General features: G+C 44.4%; 1 protein-coding gene across 3 annotated transcripts in view; it reads left to right on the forward strand.

The window, feature by feature from the left end:
• The first annotated feature begins 8,219 nt into the window (after positions 1 to 8,219).
• COL7A1 (collagen type VII alpha 1 chain) overlaps positions 8,220 to 22,153 on the forward strand; it is a 158,344-nt gene continuing 144,410 nt past the window's right edge. For all 3 annotated transcript variants that reach the window (XM_073644916.1, XM_073644915.1, XM_073644917.1), the window contains exons 1-2: positions 8,220 to 8,677; positions 21,852 to 21,936. In XM_073644916.1, coding sequence (XP_073501017.1) covers positions 21,861 to 21,936 — 76 coding nt within the window. In that variant the 5' untranslated portion in view covers positions 8,220 to 8,677; positions 21,852 to 21,860. The remainder of the gene's footprint in view (positions 8,678 to 21,851; positions 21,937 to 22,153) is intronic.

The following is a 22,153-nucleotide window of genomic DNA, read 5'->3' on the forward strand; positions in this document are numbered from 1 at the left end:
AGTGGTGGCTGTATAAACCCCTATGTAGTGAGCTCCCCTTAGTGGTGGCCGTATAAACCCCTATGTAGCGAGCTCCCCCTAGTGGTGGCTGTATAAATCTGTATGTAGTGAGCTCCCCCTAGTGGTGGCTGTATAAACCCCTATGTAGTGAGCTCCCCTTAGTGGTGGTTGTATAAACCCCTATGTAGTGAGCTCCCCTTAGTGGTGGCTGTATAAACCCCTATATAGTGAGTTCCCCTTAGTGGTGGCTGTATAAACCCCTATGTAGCGAGCTCCCCTTAGTGGTGGCCGTATAAACCCCTATGTAGCGAGCTCCCCCTAGTGGTGGCTGTATAAATCTGTATGTAGTGAGCTCCCCCTAGTGGTGGCTGTATAAATCTGTATGTAGTGAGCTCCCCCTAGTGGTGGCTGTATAAATCTGTATGTAGTGAGCTCCCCTTAGTGGTGGCTGTATAAACCCCTATGTAGTGAGCTCCCCTTAGTGGTGGCTGTACAAACCCATGTGTAGTGAGCTCCCCCTAGTGGTGGCTGTATAAACCCCTATGTAGTGAGCTCCCCTTAGTGGTGGCTGTATAAACCCCTATGTAGTGAGCTCCCCTTAGTGGTGGCTGTATAAGCCCCTATGTAGTGAGCTCCCCTTAGTGGTGGCTGTATAAACCCCTATGTAGTGAGCTCCCCTTAGTGGTGGCTGTATAAACCCCTATGTAGCGAGCGCCCCTTAGTGGTGGCTGTATAAACCCCTGTGTAGTGAGCTCCCCTTAGTGGTGGCTGTATAAACCCCTATGTAGTGAGCTCCCCTTAGTGGTGGCCGTATAAACCCCTATGTAGCGAGCGCCCCTTAGTGGTGGCTGTATAAACCCCTGTGTAGTGAGCTCCCCTTAGTGGTGGCTGTATAAACCCCTGTGTAGTGAGCTCCCCTTAGTGGTGGCTGTATAAACCCTTATGTAGTGAGCTCCTCTTAGTGGTGGCTGTATAAACCCTTATGTAGTGAGCTCCCCTTAGTGGTGGCTGTATAAACCCCTATGTAGTGAGCTCCCCTTAGTGGTGGCTGTATAAACCCCTATGTAGTGAGCTCCCCTTAGTGGTGGCTATATAAACCCCTATGTAGTGAGCTCCCCTTAGTGGTGGCTATATAAACCCCTATGTAGCGAGCTCCCCTTAGTGGTGGCTGTATAAACCCCTATGTAGTGAGCTCCCCTTAGTGGTGGCTGTATAAACCCCTATGTAGTGAGCTCCCCTTAGTGGTGGCTGTATAAACCCCTATGTAGTGAGCTCCCCTTAGTGGTGGCTGTATAAACCCCTATGTAGTGAGCTCCCCTTACTGGTGGCTGTATAAATCCCTGTGTAGTGAGCTCCCCCTAGTGGTGGTTATATAAACCCCTATGTAGTGAGCTCCCCTTAGTGGTGGCTGCATAAACCCCTATGTAGTGAGCTTCCCTTAGTGGTGGCCGTATAAACCCCTATGTAGTGAGCTCCCCTTAGTGGTGGCCGTATAAACCCCCATGTAGTGAGCTCCCCTTAGTGGTGGCTGTATAAACCCCCATGTAGTGAGCTCCCCTTAGTGGTGGCTGTATAAACCCCTATGTAGCGAGCTCCCCTTAGTGGTGGCCTATAAACCCCTATGTAGCGAGCTCCCCTTAGTGGTGGCCGTATAAACCCCTATGTAGCGAGCTCCCCCTAGTGGTGGCTGTATAAATCTGTATGTAGTGAGCTCCCCCTAGTGGTCGCTGTATAAACCCCTATGTAGCGAGCTCCCCTTAGTGCTGGCTGTATAAACCCCTATGTAGCGAGCTCCCCCTAGGGGTGGCTGTATAAATCTGTATGGAGCGAGCTCCGCCTAGTGGTGGCTGTATAAATCTGTATGTAGTGAGCTCCCCCTAGTGGTGGCTGTATAAACCCCTATGTAGTTAGCTCCCCTTAGTGGTGGCTGTATAAACCCCTATGTAGTGAGCTCCCCTTAGTGGTGGCTGTATAAACCCCTATGTAGCGAGCTCCCCTTAGTGGTGGCCGTATAAACCCCTTTGTAGCGAGCTCCCCCTAGTGGTGGCTGTATAAACCCCTATGTAGTTAGCTCCCCTTAGTGGTGGTTGTATAAACCCCTATGTAGTGAGCTCCCCTTAGTGGTGGCTGTATAAACCCCTATGTAGCGAGCTCCCCTTAGTGGTGGCCGTATAAACCCCTTTGTAGCGAGCTCCCCCTAGTGGTGGCTGTATAAATCTGTATGTAGTGAGCTCCCCCTAGTGGTGGCTGTATAAATCTGTATGTAGTGAGCTCCCCCTAGTGGTGGCTGTATAAATCTGTATGTAGTGAGCTCCCCTTAGTGATGGCTGTATAAACCCCTATGTAGCGAGCTCCCCTTAGTGGTGGCTGTATAAACCCCTATGTAGTGAGCTCCCCTTAGTGGTGGCCGTATAAACCCCTATGTAGGGAGCTCCCCTTAGTGGTGGCCGTATAAACCCCTATGTAGCGAGCTCCCCTTAGTGGTGGCTGTATAAACCCCTATGTAGTGAGCTCCCCTTAGTGGTGGCCGTATAAACCCCTATGTAGCGAGCTCCCCTTAGTGGTGGCTGTATAAACCCCTATGTAGCGAGCTCCCCTTAGTGGTGGCTGTATAAACCCCTATGTAGTGAGCTCCCCTTAGTGGTGGCCGTATAAACCCCTATGTAGCGAGCTCCCCTTAGTGGTGGCTGTATAAACCCCTATGTAGTGAGCTCCCCTTAGTGGTGGCCGTATAAACCCCTATGTAGCGAGCTCCCCTTAGTGGTGGCTGTATAAACCCCTATGTAGTGAGCTCCCCTTAGTGGTGGCTGTATAAACCCCTATGTAGGGAGCTCCCCTTAGTGGTGGCTGTATAAACCCCTATGTAGTGAGCTCACCTTAGTGGTGGTGTATAAACCCCTATGTAGTGAGCTCCCCTTAGTGGTGGCTGTATAAACCCCTGTGTAGTGAGCTCCCCCTAGTGGTGGCTGTATAAACCCCTATGTAGTGAGCTCCCCTTAGTGGTGGCTGTATAAACCCCTGTGTAGTGAGCTCCCCCTAGTGGTGGTGTATAAACCCCTATGTAGTGAGCTCCCCTTAGTGGTGGCTGTATAAGCCCCTGTGTAGTGAGCTCCCCTTAGTGGTGGCTGTATAAACCCCTATGTAGTGAGCTCCCCCTAGTGGTGGCTGTATAAACCCATATGTAGTGTGCTCCCCTTAGTGGTGGCTGTATAAACCCCTATGTAGTGAGCTCCCCCTAGTGGTGGCTGTATAAACCCCTATGTAGTGAGCTCCCCTTAGTGGTGGCTGTATAAACCCCTGTGTAGTGAGCTCCCCCTAGTGGTGGCTGTATAAACCCCTATGTAGTGAGCTCCCCTTAGTGGTGGCTGTATAAACCCATATGTAGTGAGCTCCCCTTAGTGGTGGCTGTATAAACCCCTATGTAGTGAGCTCCCCTTAGTGGTGGCTGTATAAACCCCTATGTAGTGAGCTCCCCTTAGTGGTGACTGTATAAACCCCTATGTAGCGAGCTCCCCTTAGTGGTGACTGTATAAACCCCTATGTAGTGCGCTCCCCTTAGTGGTGACTGTATAAACCCCTATGTAGTGAGCTCCACTTAGTGGTGGCCGTATAAAGCCCTATGTAGTGAGCTCCCCTTAGTGGTGACTGTATAAACCCCTATGTAGTGAGCTCCCCTTAGTGGTGACTGTATAAACCCCTATGTAGTGAGCTCCCCTTAGTGGTGGCCGTATAAAGCCCTATGTAGTGTGCTCCCCTTAGTGGTGACTGTATAAACCCCTATGTAGTGAGCTCCCCTTAGTGATGACTGTATAAACCCCTATGTAGTGAGCTCCCCTTAGTGGTGACTGTATAAACCCCTATGTAGTGCGCTCCCCTTAGTGGTGACTGTATAAACCCCTATGTAGTGAGCTCCCCTTAGTGGTGGCCGTATAAACCCCTATGTAGTGAGCTCCCCTTAGTGGTGGCTGTATAAACCCCTATGTAGTGAGCTCCCCTTAGTGGTGGCTGTATAAACCCCTATGTAGTGAGCTCCCCTTAGTGGTGACTGTATAAACCCCTATGTAGTGAGCTCCCCTTAGTGGTGACTGTATAAACCCCTATGTAGTGAGCTCCCCTTAGTGGTGGCTGTATAAACCCCTATGTAGTGAGCTCCCCTTAGTGGTGACTGTATAAACCCCTATGTAGTGAGCTCCCCTTAGTGGTGGCTGTATAAACCCCTATGTAGTGAGCTCCCCCTAGTGGTGGCTGTATAAACCCATATGTAGTGTGCTCCCCTTAGTGGTGGCTGTATAAACCCCTATGTAGTGAGCTCCCCCTAGTGGTGGCTGTATAAACCCCTATGTAGTGAGCTCCCCTTAGTGGTGGCTGTATAAACCCCTGTGTAGTGAGCTCCCCCTAGTGGTGGCTGTATAAACCCCTATGTAGTGAGCTCCCCTTAGTGGTGGCTGTATAAACCCATATGTAGTGAGCTCCCCTTAGTGGTGGCTGTATAAACCCCTATGTAGTGAGCTCCCCTTAGTGGTGGCTGTATAAACCCCTATGTAGTGAGCTCCCCTTAGTGGTGACTGTATAAACCCCTATGTAGTGAGCTCCCCTTAGTGGTGACTGTATAAACCCCTATGTAGTGAGCTCCCCTTAGTGGTGGCTGTATACACCCCTGTGTAGTGAGCTCCCCCTAGTGGTGGCTGTATAAACCCCTATGTAGTGAGCTCCCCTTAGTGGTGGCTGTATAAACCCATATGTAGTGAGCTCCCCTTAGTGGTGGCTGTATAAACCCCTATGTAGTGAGCTCCCCTTAGTGGTGGCTGTATAAACCCCTATGTAGTGAGCTCCCCTTAGTGGTGACTGTATAAACCCCTATGTAGTGAGCTCCCCTTAGTGGTGGCTGTATAAACCCCTATGTAGTGAGCTCCCCTTAGTGGTGGCCGTATAAACCCCTATGTAGTGAGCTCCCCTTAGTGGTGACTGTATAAACCCCTATGTAGTGAGCTCCCCTTAGTGGTGACTGTATAAACCCCTATGTAGTGAGCTCCCCTTAGTGGTGGCTGTATAAACCCCTATGTAGTGAGCTCCCCTTAGTGGTGGCTGTATAAACCCCTATGTAGTGAGCTCCCCTTAGTGGTGACTGTATAAACCCCTATGTAGTGAGCTCCCCTTAGTGGTGACTGTATAAACCCCTATGTAGTGAGCTCCCCTTAGTGGTGGCTGTATAAACCCCTATGTAGTGAGCTCCCCTTAGTGGTGGCTGTATAAACCCCTATGTAGTGAGCTCCCCTTAGTGGTGACTGTATAAACCCCTATGTAGTGAGCTCCCCTTAGTGGTGGCTGTATAAACCCCTATGTAGTGCGCTCCCCTTAGTGGTGGCTGTATAAACCCCTATGTAGTGCGCTCCCCTTAGTGGTGACTGTATAAACCCCTATGTAGTGAGCTCCCCTTAGTGGTGGCTGTATAAACCCCTATGTAGTGAGCTCCCCTTAGTGGTGGCTGTATAAACCCCTATGTAGTGAGCTCCCCTTAGTGGTGACTGTATAAACCCCTATGTAGTGCGCTCCCCTTAGTGGTGGCTGTATAAACCCCTATGTAGTGCGCTCCCCTTAGTGGTGACTGTATAAACCCCTATGTAGTGAGCTCCCCTTAGTGGTGGCTGTATAAACCCCTATGTAGTGCGCTCCCCTTAGTGGTGACTGTATAAACCCCTATGTAGTGAGCTCCCCTTAGTGGTGGCTGTATAAACCCCTATGTAGTGAGCTCCCCTTAGTGGTGACTGTATAAACCCCTATGTAGTGCGCTCCCCTTAGTGGTGGCTGTATAAACCCCTATGTAGTGCGCTCCCCTTAGTGGTGACTGTATAAACCCCTATGTAGTGAGCTCCCCTTAGTGGTGGCTGTATAAACCCCTATGTAGTGAGCTCCCCTTAGTGGTGGCTGTATAAACCCCTATGTAGTGAGCTCCCCTTAGTGGTGGCTGTATAAACCCCTATGTAGTGAGCTCCCTCGCCTTAAAACATTCTCTCTCTCTCATTATTCTGTCATTTGGCAAATATTAAAAAATTATGTTAATCCTAATTGACCTAAAACGGGAAAGGTTTATTTTGATTTCATGTCAGATATTGAGAAAAACATCATATGTGTCTATTTATACAGTGTATGGAAACTTCTGGTCTCAACTGTATGAAATAATAATGATAGTCACCCCAAACCACCATGACTGATAGATATCGATTTAGGAATTTATAAATTTTTTTGATTAGGAAAATCAGACCCCAAAAATGAATCAGACTCCAAGCCAGACCCCAAAAATGAATCAGACCCCAAGCCAGACCCCAAAAATGAATCAGACCCCAAGCCAGACCCCAAAAATGAATCAGACCCCAAGCCAGACCCCAAAAATGAATCAGACCCCAAGCCAGACCCCAAAAATGAATCAGACCCTAAAATTTAGTCCGTCCCCAAACCTTTCCAATTAATCAACCCTCAGACCAACCCTTAAATATAATTAGTTCCCAGACCCCTCCAATTTATTAGACCCCAGACCAGCCCCTAAAATGAATCAGACCCTAGACTTGACATGATCAGACTGCTAAAGCTATAACTCCAATCCTGTAAGAGCATGATGGGAGTTGTAGTTTTACATCAAATGATGAGTCACAGGTTAGGGACCAGAACTGATACAGGAAGCCCCCCGAGTCCTATATATCTAGGACTAATGATTTTTTGGGTAGTCCTGGGGCATACGGGGTTAACAGACTCCCACCTGTATAATGTGTTTATCTCATCCCGGTATATCGGACTAGTCACCGTAATAAGAGGCGAGTGACTCAGCCGCCCACAGAGGAGCAGCGGCGTCTCATGTACAGGCAGCTGTGCCGAGTCTGAAAAACTCATCGGAATCAGCAACAAGTCCCCCCGAAGCCCCCAGGACCGACTCCGAGACGTTACTGTACAGTCCCAGCCCAAACACGGGAATCCGGACCCAGACCGCAGATTCCGGCCGCAGCCCCCAGACAGTGCCCCATGGGAGCCATTACCCCTTCTAGATTACTGAACAGTCAGCTTAAAGGGGCTGTCCGGAAATGTAGGAAAAGTTGTGTAAGAGCAGAAAAAGGTATAAAAAAAATAACTTAAAAATCCCCATCTTCTAAAAATGCTGCCACTCCGGTGGTCCCTGCTGATCCTGCATCAATAATATCACATATATCGTTCACATGAACGCTGCAGCCAATCACTGGCCTTAGAGCACAAGACCGCTGAGGCCAGTGATTGGCTGCAGAAGGTCACGTGATTGATGAACATGATGTCATTGCTACAGGACCCTCAAGGACCACCCACCAGAGAGGTGACTGGGGATTCAGCCAGTAATTTCCATTTCCAGCCCTTGGGCATGTTTCTATAAATTCTTGGAGAACCCCTTTAAGGAATATTAGTAAAACCCCTCCCGGCAGTAGAGAACATAGAGATGCAGGCCCCCATAGCAAAAATCAAATACTGCCCCCTACTGGTGCTAGATAATGCCCTGAGACTGCTCATTTCAGGGCTGGATGGACCGGAGCCTTTTTTCCCCAAGCCGGCTCCACTCTTCAGTCTTCCCAGAATAGAGGAGACGGGTGAAATACCTTGACGTATCCGATTCTACTGTATCCCAGCAGCTCTCCAAACATGTTTCAATGCTGCATTGTGCCGATCCTCTGTTATCCCTCCTGGAATTATATCAATAAGTTGAAAAGTGGGCATTCGCCTTGTATATAGGGTGTTTTTGACACATAGGTCTGCATAGGAGCTGCATACATAAAACGGCAGATTACGGTTGCTTCATCAAAGTCATTGCTGTGCCGTACAGTCATGCATTAAATGTAGGAGACCGATTGTGCCTGTATTAAGACAGTATGTGGCACAAAAGCGACACATGGCGTACATCTCTGCTATAATTAAACTGCAGAGGTAAAAAAAAAAATGAAAATGGTTCTGAAAACTTTATTTTATTTTTTTTTATTTTTTTTGCCAGAAACAGCGCCACCTTTGTCCATGAGCAGGCATTGCAATATTGACATAAATGTGCTGCAATACCGCACACAGCCATTAGATAAGGGTGGCGCTGTTTCTAGAAAATAAAAGAATGATCAGATTACAAGGGATTCTCTATCTTCCAGCTGCTTCCCATCTTCCTCCTGTAAACTCTTTGCCTTTCCAAGTTGCAAATAAATCTTTTTTTTTTTTCCTTTCAGACAGGAGGCGGAGCGGGAACGTAAGAGGGGAGAATCTGTGTCGCACACAGTCCGGCGTCCATTCACCTGGCTGGCAGCAGATTGTAGCTGCGATTTCCATATCTTCCCATCTATTGGCTGCGAGCGGCAGGGGAAGGGCTGGGGGATTCATTACTTTTTGTGTAGCTTTAGGGTACATGCTAAAAAAAAAAAAAAAAAAAAAAAAATCTGGGAGAGGCAAAGACAGAAAGGAGCAAAAGAAGAACCAGGAAAGAAAATTTTTGGGAGTCGTTAGATGACAGTTTTGCTTTTCTTCCAAGGATTTTCTGATCTTCTGGGGCAGAAAGCGAATTTCTGAGAAGGCGGAAAGTGAAGGAGACGGGACGTGTTGTGACCAGGGTCACCCCGCTGATAACTCCCGGCTGCCTATAGGAAGGGGACGGATCCGGAGAGTGGATTATGCACCTACAGCAAAGGTAACCGCTACATTTACCTTCATTTTTGGAAATAGTAAAATGAAGTCTCCCCCCCCCCCCCCAAGTCCCTGCAGAATGACATATTAAAGGGGTGCGCGTCCCCTCTGATCTTTACAGACACTTTTCAGGACTCTAGGTTGGGTTATGTTCATAGGTCGGCATTAAATCCGACGTGTATGTCTATGATCACTTAGATGTGCAGCAGATCCAGGTGGGAATTAACCCCAATAGGACTAATCCTCGGCAGCCCCATAGATAAAGAAAGCAGCCTCCATTCACACTTCATAGCCCCCCCCCCATCGGAATCAGTGGGACCCCCTCAGCGATCAGCAGATCATCACCCATCATGATCGGAATAATAAGATAAGAATAACCCTTTAAGGCTGAGGTTGACCCGAGGTTATGTGGTGCTTGGTTTTGGGTTGGCACCCGTGTGCCCCTTTTGGGGTGCATAACATGCCAGCTTTCAATGGGCACAGCAGGGGAAAAAAATGTTGCAGTCCATAGAAGTGAATGGAAATTGCTACCAATATTGATTATTATATGGCAAATCCAATGGGAGGGAATCTATACTCAGACATTTTATAGGATGACGCTGCACGTTTCATCCCTGGACTGAGGGCTTCATCAGTGAGTGCATAATCCGTACCACCATGTGCCGCTTATGCTGGTGTCTTCTTATGTGACAGGACCCTCGGGCACCAGAGTAGGGGTATAACTGCCACCTCCGCTCCCCCTATAGGCGACACCCCTGCTATAGCATTCCACACCTGAGATTTTTAGCCTCCCCTTTTCTGACTTGCTGCTCACTGGGGATCCAACTGCTGGGACCATCAAAGAACAAGGCTATGCAGACCCCTAAATGGAGCATGGGCACCTCCGCCCTGATCATTGTGTATAGGACTGCTGGAGATAGGGGATCAAGTACTCCCATTAACCCCTTTAGTATTGATAGGTGATTTTTTTCATCTGTGACCTCTGGGTGCACCAGGTATACGGTGCGCTACGACTGGCAGTAAAAAGACTGAATGGAGGAATCAGAGCTCGGTTCTTCCAGGGTTATCATAATTCAGAAAACTGAACTAAAAGAGGTTGCAAGAAATTTATTCTCGATTGGAAAATACCAGTTGTACTTCCACTTCCTAAATTCTGGGATAATATGTGGCACAATCGCACCCATATGTGTATGCCGAGGTCGGGACACAGGTGGAGGAACCAACCTTCTAGAACAGATGTGATCCTTTTTTTTCACCTGTGACCTCTGGCAAAGCAACAGTGCCGGTGTATGCTGAGGAACGAACCTAGACAGATTGTGATTGTGATCGCTCCATCAGGGGGTCGGTATTTTGTGGTAGATGCCCTTTGGGACCACCTTATGCCATCTGCAATTACATCAGATGACATAAGCTTTGTCTGAGCTAACAGACAAAAGAACGCCGGAGTCGTTCGAAACGCGTTGCCATTTTTTGTGACTTAGAATCCATTTTTAATCCTCATTAATAAAGTTTTGAAATTTTTAAGGATCTGGAATACATATTTTTTTCCTCGGACAATAATAATGTAGGCGCTCTGGGCACTACATGGGTTGGGCACTGACTGGACCTCAGAGGTGTTGGAGCTTAAAGAGCTTTTCTAGGTTTGGCTGTAGATTATTTAAAAAAAAAAAAAAAAGAACTTTACTCCCCCTCTCCAGGTCCAACTCTGAGTCTCTGCCCCTGCTCCCAGTCTCTGTTATTGTCTGCAGTGCTGTTGTCACTTCAATGGCGCTGCAGCCAATCATTGAGCTCAGTGGCACTGAGTAGCTCATGCTGTCAATACGGGCAGAGCCGCTGAGCTCAGTGATTGGCTGCAGCGCTGTTGATGTGATGTCAGTGCTGCAGACAAATATAGACAACGGGAGCAGCGGTGGAGACTGAGAATGCAGGGAGGGGGGGGGGGGTAAAGCACAGTTTGGATTTTTTAAAACAAACGTCAGTTGTAAACTGGAAAACCCCTTAAACCCCAGAGAGCAGTGATCTCCCCCCTGACTATAATGGTGCTGGCACAGCTGCCCCCAGGACATGCAGAAAGGTCTAGTTCTGCAACTTACAGTATTTCTCCAGGCACATGACATTAATGATCCTTATGATAGGTTGTCAGTATTATATCTGTGAGGCATCAGTCCTGGCACCTCCACCGATCAGCTGGTATTAGATCAGGAAAGGGCAGGGAGTAAGAGATGAACGGAGCTGATCCGCAGAACCCGAAAGCGGACGCTATATAGTGATCAGAGCCAGCTGTATCAGCGCCATTCACTGTCCACCAGAACGGTGGAAGCACCAGGTGTCGGGTCTCCACCGATCTAATATTGATGTTCTGATAAGAAAAGTCATGAATATCAAAAGCCGGGGACCCCCTTTAAGTGACGCACTGGATGGACATGACATCTACAGACCAATCCACAGAGGAGGAGATGGATCCATTCTACAGAAGATCAGCTCTCGTCCCTCCCCGTATCGATGTATACCTGGGGGGCGGCCGATGGGGCTTCTCCGAGACATGATGTCTGCTAGACCGAGGCTTGGGTGCAGAAGGTGCGGTCATGTATGAGACTAATCTCCACCTCATCAACCACGAGGACAACCTCACCCATCATCCACCTCTGGAAGTGAAGACCTAAGTAAGTCACTAATACAGGGGCTGCAAAAGTTATCAACCCCCAAAAGACCCAACAGATTTATCCAGATTACAAATGGCACGAACATCCATGAGATATCTATCTATTATCTATCTATTATCTATCTATCCCTCTATCTATCTATTATCTATCTATCTATTATCTATCTATCTTTTATCTATCTATCTATCTATTATCTATCTATCTATACATCTATCTATCTATCCCTCTATCTATTATCTATCTATCTATCTATCTATCATCTATCTATCTATCCCTCTATCTATCTATCTATCCCTCTATCTATCTATCTATCTATCATCTATCTATCTATTATCTATCTATCTATCTTCTATCTATCTATCTATCCCTCTATCCATCTATCTATCTATCTATCCCTCTATCCATCTATCTATCTATCTATCTATCATCTATCTATCTATCTATCTATCTATCTATCTATCTATCTATCATCTATCTATCTATTATCTATCTATCTTCTATCTATCTATCTATCTATCTATCTATCCCTCTATCCATCTATCTATCTATCTATCTATTATCTATCTATCTATCTATTATCTATCTATCTTTTATCTATCTATCTATCTATCTATCCCTCTATCTATCTATCTATCTATGATCTATCTATCTATCTATTATCTATCTATCTATTATCTATCTATCTATCTATCTATCTATCTTTTATCTATCTATCTATCTATCTATCTATCTATCTATTATCTATCTATCTATCTATGATCTATCTATCTATCCGTCTATCTATCTATTATCTATCTATTATATACTGTATCTCTCCAGTTTCTAGGGGAATCCCTTGGAATGGCTTCTCGGTGGCTTTCTTGGCTCAGCCCTATCCAGTACTGGAGCATTAATCTCTCTCGGCTCCTCGCTGAGAATGGGGTAGACGGAGCAGAGGTTGCTGCCTCCATAAATAGGTGGAAGATGTCTCCTTGGCAGCTGCACAATGACCGTCTTCTAGGAGCCCCGAGCTCCAGCCGTGCCCTTTACAATGAACCAGAACCGGCCTCTCAGGATGTCAAAGGGCCTGGAAACTCCTCAGTTGGGGGCCCAACAGACCCACCAATAAACAAGAGGACAGGGTGGTGTCCGGGCAGCAAGGGGGCGACATTTTTATGTCTTTCAGACCTTGAACATAAAGCGGCTTTGACAGCAAAATGTAGAAAAGCAACAAAAAAACAAGATGTAAGATCATAAGAAAGCAAAAGACAAAAAGAGAAACCAAACAGTGCACAGATAGAGAGGGGGTGGAAGGATGGATAGAGAGAGGTAGATAGATAGATAGATAGATAGATAGATAGATAGATAGATAGATAGATAGATAGATAGATAGATAGATAGAGGGATAGATATATAGATAGATAGATAGATAGAGGGATAGATAGATAGAGGGATAGATAGATAATAGATAGATAGATAGATAGATAGATAGATAGATAGATAGAGGGATAGATAGATAGAGGGATAGATAGATAGAGGGATAGATAGATAGATAGATAGAGGGATAGATAGATAGAGGGATAGATAGATAGATAGATAGATAGAGGGATAGATAGATAGAGGGATAGATAGATAGATAGATAGATAATAGATAGATAGATAGATAGATAGATAGATAATAGATAGATAGATAGATAGATAGATGATAGATAGATAGATAGATAGATAGATAGATAGATAGATAGATAGAGGGATAGATAGAGGGATAGATAGAGGGATAGATAGATAGATAGATAGATAGATAGATAGATAGATAGATAGATAGATAGATAGGGAAAATAAGTATTTGATACACTGTCGATTTTGCAAGTTTTCCCACCTACAAAGAATGGAGAGGTCTGTAATTTTTATCGTAGGTCACTTCACCTGTGAGAGACAGAATCTAAAAATAAAAAAAAAAACAGAAAATCCCATTGTATGATTTTTACATAATTAATTTGCATTTTATTGCATGAAATAAGTATTTGATACAATAGAAAAATATAACTTAATATTTGATACAGAAACATTTGTTACAATCACAGAGGTCAGACGTTTCTTGACCAGGTCTGCACACACTGCAGCAGGGATTTTGGCCCCCTACTCCATACAGATCTCCTCCAGATCTTTCATGTTTCGGGGCTGTTGCTGGGCAACATTGAGTTTCAGCTCCTCCAAAGATTTTCTACTGGGTTCAGGTCTGGAGACTGGCTAGGCCACTCCAGGACCTTGAAATGCTTCTTACGGAGCCACTCCTTAGTTCCCCTGGCTGTGTGTTTTAGATCATTGTCATGCTGGTAGACCCAGCCACGACCCATCTTCAATGCTCTTACTGAGGGAAGGAGGTTGTTGGCCAAAATCTCGCAATATATGACCCCATCCATCCTCCCTTCAATACAGTGCAATGGTCCTGTCCCCTTTACAGAAAAGAACCCCCAAAGTATGATGTTTCCCCCACCATGCTTCACGGTTGGGACGGTGTTCTTGGGTTAAACTCATCCTTCTTCCTCCAAACACATCAAGTGGAGTTGATACCAAAAAGTTCTGTTTTGGTCTCATCTGACCACATGACCTTCTCCCACCTCCTCTGGATCATGCAGATGATCATTGGTGAACATCAAATGGGCCTGGACATGTGCTGGCGTGAGCAGGGGGACCTTGCGTGCCCTGCAGGATACTGTATCAATCCATGACAGCTTAGTGTGTTACTAACGGTAATGTTTGATACTGTGGTCCCAGCTCTCTTCAGGTCATTGACCAGTTCCTCCCGTGTAGTTCTGGGCTGATTCCTGACCTTTCTCAGAATCATCCTTACTCCACGAGGCGAGATCCTGCATGGAGCCCCAGACCGAGAAAGATTGACAGTCATCTTGTGTTTCTTCCATTTTCTAATAATTCCACCAACAGTTATTGCCTTCTCACCAAGCTGCTTGCCTATTGTCCTGTAGCCCATCCCAGCCTTGTGCAGGTCTACAATTTTGTCCCTGGTGTCCTTAGGCAGCTCTTTGGTCTTGGCCATGGTGGAGAGGTTGGAGTGTGATTGAGTGTGTGGACAGGTGTCTTTTATACAGGTAACGAGTTCATACGGCTGCAATTAATACAAGTAATGAGTGCAGAGTAGGAGGCTTCTTAAAGAAAAACTAACAGGTCTGTGAGAGCCAGAATTCTTCCTGGTTGGTCGGTGATTAAATACTTATTTCATTATTTAAAATCATAAAATGTGATTTTCTGTTTTGTTTTCTTATTTTTAGATTCTGTCTCTCACAGGTGAAGTGACCTGCGATAAAAATTACAGACTTCTCCATTCTTTGTAGGTGGGAAAACTTGCAAAATCGTCAGTGGATCAAATACTTATTTTCCTCACTGTAGATAGATAGATAGATAGATAGATAGATGATAGATGATAGATAGATAGAGGGATAGATAGATAGATAGATGGATAGAGGGATAGATAGATAGATGATAGATAGATAGATAGAGGGATAGATATATAGATAGATAGATGATAGATAGAGGGATAGATAGATAGATAGATAGATAGATAGATAGATGGATAGAGTGATAGATAGATAGATGATAGATAGATTGATAGATGGATAGAGGGATAGATAGATAGATAGATAGAGGGATAGATAGATAGATAGATAGATAGATAGATAGATAGATAGATAGATAGATAGATAGATAGAGGGATAGATAGAGGGATAGATAGAGGGATAGATAGATAGATGATAGATGGATAGAGGGATAGATAGATAGATGATAGATGATAGATAGATGGATAGAGGGATAGATAGATAGATGATAGATAGATAGATAGATAGATAGATGGATAGAGGGATAGATAGATAGATGATAGATAGATAGATAGATAGATGATAGATAGATAGATAGATGATAGATAGAGGGATAGATAGATAGATGATAGATAGATAGATAGATAGATAGATAGATAGATAGATAGATAGATAGATAGATAGACAGATAGAGGGATAGATAGATAGAGGGATAGATAGATAGATAGATGTCTCCTGCCAATCTCCAGCCGTCCCATTGGCAATGAATTAATCTGTGGTCGACCCCCAGCTCATTCTCAGGATTGGGGGGTCTCAGAGGTTGGACCCTCAGCAGTCACAAGTTATGATCTATTTTGTGGACAGATGATCACTTTGTTCTTGAGAGGAGGGGGCACAGGTATTACATATCTGCCTTCTGCTCATCCTTCCTAACCCTTTTAAGAAAGGTAGACTATCCCTTTAATAAACGTGTCTATGTAACATGTGGCTGCATTAATATCTACCTGCAAACTAAGCGCATGTAATGTAACTAAGGACTGGTTATATTGCTATTAATAGCTTGTAATAGATAATCTGTAGCCTGCGAGCATCTAGTGTGCGGGAGGAGAATTGGTGCGGATGATGGGTGGAGTCCTCCATGCCCCCCGGCTACACATTACAGCATGAGACACACCTATCCAGGTTCAGATTATAGTGCTGAGCAAACAGATGTCCACCGGTCTATCCTGCCTGGATCTGTTATACAGAGGAAGCGGCAACGTACAGTATAATCAAAGCCATATAGAATTCATGAGGAAGATATAGGATAGATGTGTCACAGCCGGGTATCTATGCTATTCTGCTGCTGCACTCACTGTATACATACATTACATATCCTGAGTTACATCCTGTATTATACTCCAGAGCTGCACTCACTATTCTGCTGGTGCAGTCACTGTGTACATACATTACATATCCTGAGTTACATCCTGTATTATACTCCAGAGCTGCACTCACTATTCTGCTGGTTCTGTCACTGTGTACATACATTACATTACTGATCCTGTACTGATCCTGAGTTACCTCCTGTATTATACTCCAGAGCTGCGCTCACTATTCTGCTGGTGCAGTCACTGTGTACATACATTACATTACTGATCCTGCACTGATCCTGAGTTACATCCTGTATTATATTCCAGAGCTGCACTCACTATTCTGCTGGTGCAGTCACTGTGTACATACATTACATTACTGATCCTGAGTTACATCCTGTAATATACTCCAGAGCTGCACTCACTATTCTGCTTGTGCTGTCACTGTGTACATACATTACATTACTTATCTTGTACTGATCCTGGGTTACCTCCTGTATTATACTCCAGAGCTGCACTCACTATTCTGCTGGTGCAGTCACTGTGTACATACATTACATTACTTATCTTGTACTGATCCTGAGTTACCTCCTGTATTATACTCCAGAGCTGCACTCACTATTCTGCTGGTGCAGTCACTGTATATATATATTACATTACTGAGGAGTGTGGCAATGATTACACTATTATAGGCCCCTCAGGGGTTAGGATGTGGCTTTTCCAGGGTTATGAGCAGCAGATCTTTGCTCCGTGTTATTCCAGCTTCGCTCCTGGGTTCCGGCACATTAGACAGACGTGCGGCTCCGGTTGTCTCTCAGTTTTCCCAGAATCAGTTATTAGTATAAAACAGTTGAAAGGATAGTTGTCACCTTCACAGATGATGGGGGTGACAGCAACGAGGGATTATAGAAGAGCACCTTAAATATTGGGCCTGAACCCAGAAGCCCAGCGCAGACCTCGGACTCTTGTGATGGGTTTTGCAGGCGCTGTGCACGGCTGCTTTTTACATTTCCTGCGCTGCCTCCTCCGTTTTGCTCCGTCATCCCCCAGGTTGTAAGTAAACCAATGTTTCCTGGAGCGCTGCCCCGGCTGTGGGTGACAGATCAGAATTCATTCATATCGTGTTTACTGGAAGATCCACAGAAAAGTAACGGGATTATGTTTCCAATATGCTTTGTCTATCTTCAGCTCCTTACCATTTCCATAGCTCTGCTTGCGGATTTCATAGAATGGAAGCCTGCACGGCCCTTTGACCTTCTACATGTGTCAGGTTGGAACATTTATGTCCAGATTAGCTAATTAGACATTTAGCCTTTGGGTCATCTCAGAGTAGACAAGATCCTATTGTCTCGGTATTAGGTGTGATATGCAGATACCACTGTCAGGAGGTCACCAGAGAGTCGCCTATGGTATACATACTGTATATATAGGGGTCAGCTATGATCCTCATGTGTTCTCCAAGTGTAGACATTGTTTTTACTGGGCATCATGGAGTGGACATGTGTCTACTGGGTGATCATGGGCTACAGACTTGTCTACTAGGTAATCCTGGATTCATCATAGAGTAGACATGTGGTTACTGAGTCGTCCTAGTTTGGACAGGAGGCAACTGGGTCATTATGAAGTGAATCTGTGTCTATTGGGTCATTGTGAAGTAGATATGTGTCTACAAGAGTGATCTGTATCTACTGTGGGTCATCATGGAGTAGATATATGTCTGTTAGGTCATCATAAAGTGGACACGTGTCTAATTGGTCATCATGGAATAAGCACATGTTTACTGGGTCACCAGAGAGTTGGCACTTCTCTACTGGCTGATCATTGAGTAGACATGTGGACTTGTGTCTACTGGGTCATCATTGAGTGGACACTTGTATACTGGGTCATTATGGAATAAGTACATGTCTACTGAGTCATCATAGAGTTAGTATATGTCCACTGGGTCATCATGGAATGGGAACATGTCTACTGGGTCATCATGGAGTGGACACATGTCTACTAGGTCATTATAGAGTGGGTAGAAGTAAATCGGGTCATCATGGAGTGGACAACTGTCTACTGACTGATTACGGAGTGGACATGTGGCCTCGTGTCTACTGGGTCATCATGGAGTGGACATGTGTCTACTTGGTCATCATGGAGTAGACATTCTTGGTTCTCTGGGTCTTAGGAGACCTGTATGGAATCTACATAGTTAATTTTGGACCTGTCTTCACCTTTATGACTCGTTTATTTGTAAATTATCCATTCTATGGGCTCGCTTGCAGGTGTATGATCACCACCATGATCACTGTCAGCCGCACTTGTAAATTATTTGATGTTTCAGGTTCAGCCAATCGATACCTTTGTAAAACGAGTTCTTCAAAGCTGGGAAGCACAAAAGGAAATCTGGGGGTGTCAGCGACGGTGGGACATTCCTACACTATGAGCTCACAAAATGGCTACGACTGATCATTTACCTCTTACCTCGGGTCACAGAAGAGAAGAGCAATGAGGACTTCAAAGGGAAAAACTTCAGATATAGAAGTGTTAGATATATTAGAGGACGTGATTAATGTTCCTCGTGTGAAGGAGACTGGGGCGTAAAGAAGGATACTTCACAGCCCCTGCCATTTCATCTGCACATAAGAGGCCTCGAGTGCCCCGGTCATGGCCATTTATTGAATAATACAGACCTTAATGAGAGCAAGTTCTTATCTGCAACCACTTGACAGTCCACAAAAGTTTGAAAAAGTTTTCTAATGTACTTTCTGTATCAGTTTCTCATAGTTTTCAAGATCTCTACTTGCTTCTCCCGGGGTGTAATAAATCAGCATTGGTCATGTGCTGGATTCACAGGTGGACGACTTTAATAATTAACATGACCAAGTCAGAAGCTGCAATACCAGACCCTGCCTACAGATGAGAATGGCGCTATTTCTAGTAAAACTTCGATCTGGTGATTGCTGGTGATCCCAGGAGCCAGGACCATTGCCAATGGCATTCCTTAATATAATTTTTGAAGTTTTGAAACCCCATTCACATATTAGAGCAGGTTCCCCCAAATAGGTCCAGGAAGATGACATCCTGTAGGGTTTCCTACTAATGGGAGTTGTGGACACACGAAGGGTTAACTCACAACATATGTGTGCCAGTATTGGGAACGGCAGATGTAAGGTGGCCATATCTAGCTCGGCTTCTCAGATCCCACCACCTGTGGATGATAAAATGCTGTAAATTTCTGCAGATTCCAGGAATTCCAAATATAAAACAAAATGTCAAGCCGTGAATCACTCTATGATCTGATCGGCCCGTAGACGGTGACAGGCCCCGAGGCGCGGGAGACGCCCGTCAGCTACTTGACTCGACACTCTATTTAATAGGCTTACTGCGATAATGGAGGGCGACCACATCACAGTGCCACATGGGAGGTCTGCCCCAGTTACCTCCGCAGCCTAAGTCTGTGTTTACACACAAGTTTCCTCTTCTATAATCGTTCCCGGCCGGGACTGACCCTCTGTCTATAGCTAACGGCAAATATTTGGATAAGGGATGTGTATGTGACTCATAGCGAAGCACGAAAATATAGAAAGGGATGATTAAAGGGAAGGTGTCATCAGAAAATGACCCATTGCTTAATTCAAGTTTTTATGTGAAATTTATTTTTTTTTACATTTTTTTATAATAATTTTAATGTTACAATTTTCATGCTGCCACTAGGCCCAATACTAGACTCATACCTCCTGTCCTGAACAGATCACTTTCCACCAGTGTCGTTAACATCCCAGATAGGATTACAATGACTGATAACACCTCTATATACAGTATATAACCCAGGATCAACCAATCACAATAGGGGACGTCAAATCACACCTCCTCCCCCTCCTGTATAGTGGCTGATAACACTTCTATATACAGCTGATAACATGGGATCCACCATTCACAATAGCTGATGTCACAGCTCACCTCCTCCTCCTCCTGTACAATAACTAATAACACCTCTATATACAGTAGATAACACAGGATCCACCATTCACAATAGCTGATATCACAGCTCACCTCCTCCTCCTGTACAATGACTAATAACACCTCTATATACAGCAGATAACACAGGATCCACCATTCACAACAGATGATGTCACAGCTCCCCTCCTCCTCCTCCTGTACAATAACTAATAACACCTCTATATACAGTAGATAACACAGGATCCACCATTCACAATAGCTGATATCACAGCTCACCCCCTCCTCCTGTACAATGACTAATAACACCTCTATATACAGCAGATAACACAGGATCCACCATTCACAATGTATAATGTCACAGCTCACCTCCTCCCCCTCCCTTCACAGTTACTTTTGCTTTGATAGTATCATGCTCATTACATACTTAATAATTCAGTGGGGTCTGGGTCAGTTTATCGCTGGTAATGTCTAACATTGGGCCTTGTGTTTACTGTGAAAACTGCAAGTTTTAATAGATAATGATAAGAAATCAACCTGATTGAACAAAATGATCATTTTCTATTGAGACGTTGCCTTTAAATTCATTGACGTTAAAAGGTGTGTAGACTTCTGCAACCATTTTCATTGTTGCAATGCGTCTTAAAAAAAATAATAATAATGAAGCAGCCGAGTCATGTTTAAAAATCTTCTGCCGTTTCGCGTATGCAGCTTCTATGCAGAGCTAAATGTTTCCGTGGTTTCAACAACAAAAAAAAAAAGAACACTTTCTTGGCTAACATTTTGCTTCTAGGCTGTAATATGCAGCACGCTGATCCCACATATCCAGCTCTGCTAGATCTCAGGATACCTGATGTGTCTGAATGAGTTTCCATTCTGTGATCCATCACTGGCTTCGGGAGACTGTCAGTAGGAATTGCATGGACTGTATGTTTCCTATTAGCAGCATGCATCACATTGGGTTTTCCTCTACAGGAAACAGCAGACAATCTGTAAATCTGGTCCTGATTTTCTCCGTGTTGATACGATCTAAAGTTGGATTTCCTTTAAAACATTTCCAAACTAATAGACTTTGTGCATCAATTCCTGACTGTTTCCTAGAGACCTCCGCTCGCTGTCACATTCATTGTTTGACACAATCGCTAAAAATCTGTTTTTGTTTAAGTTTTACATTACTTAAGTTAATACATAAAAGTTTACTAGAAAGTCAAACTCCTGGAGTGTAGAAGAAATCTAATTTTGCTACTTGGAAACTGTCGACAAGCTGCTGTTGACGGATTTTATTGTTTGACTTATGTGTCATTAATTATCAGCATTTGCTTCCAGACAAGAAAAGAAACAATGTCTTGTGGGATTCTTATTATTCGTATACTTGCTTGTTGATTAAAATGAAATCAAAGTACACGAGTCATCAATAAAAAAAAATGATAAAGCCATAAATAAAATCCATCAGGAGCAACTAACCTGCTTGTTGACGGTTTCCACATGATAACATTTACCATTTTAATTAAATAATATTTTATATTTAATATTAATAATTAATTTAACATACCTTTTAAACTAAAATACAAACTGGAAATGATGAGAAAATGGTAAATGAGTTAGTAAGTGTTACTAAAAAAAAAATACCTAGATGCAAATTGCCTCTTCAGAGAAAAAGAAGACTTGAACTCTATAGCGCCACCTATCGGAAGCAGCAATCCTACAAGTCACAATCAATTCTAGGTGCAATACCTACAATTTTACATTGGTGGCTATGAAGTTACTGTCTGTAGCAGCTTCACTGTAGCATCAGTGATATTATTATTGTTATTATTATTATTATTATTATTATTATTATTATTAATTATCATTATTTCTACATCTTCTATTTGTTCTTATCTACCAATCTTTTTTGTGTCTTGCAGGAATAGAAGATGATAGGGTCAATTGCCCTCCTGGTGGCACTGCATGCACTAATAATATTCCCTGAGCGGAGCTCCAGTCAGCAAGGTACGTAGCTGCAGGATAAAGTCAAAAAGGTCACTTTCTCTAAATCGTCCTTTATTTGCATGATATGCAAATGAGGCTAAAGGACTATGGTAGATCTGTAGCCTCTGTCACTCCAGCTCTACTCCCCATCTCCGGCATCGCTGCCTCCTCCTGCTTGACTAACAGCCTCTGTGCATTGTGACTTCAGGCAAAGGAGCTGTCAGTGAAGCGGGAGGAG

This window comes from Phyllobates terribilis, unplaced genomic scaffold, assembly GCF_046119375.1.
Source record: "Phyllobates terribilis strain yellow unplaced genomic scaffold, ASM4611937v1 Scaffold_8__6_contigs__length_399053987, whole genome shotgun sequence".
Classification (NCBI taxonomy): domain Eukaryota; kingdom Metazoa; phylum Chordata; class Amphibia; order Anura; family Dendrobatidae; genus Phyllobates; species Phyllobates terribilis.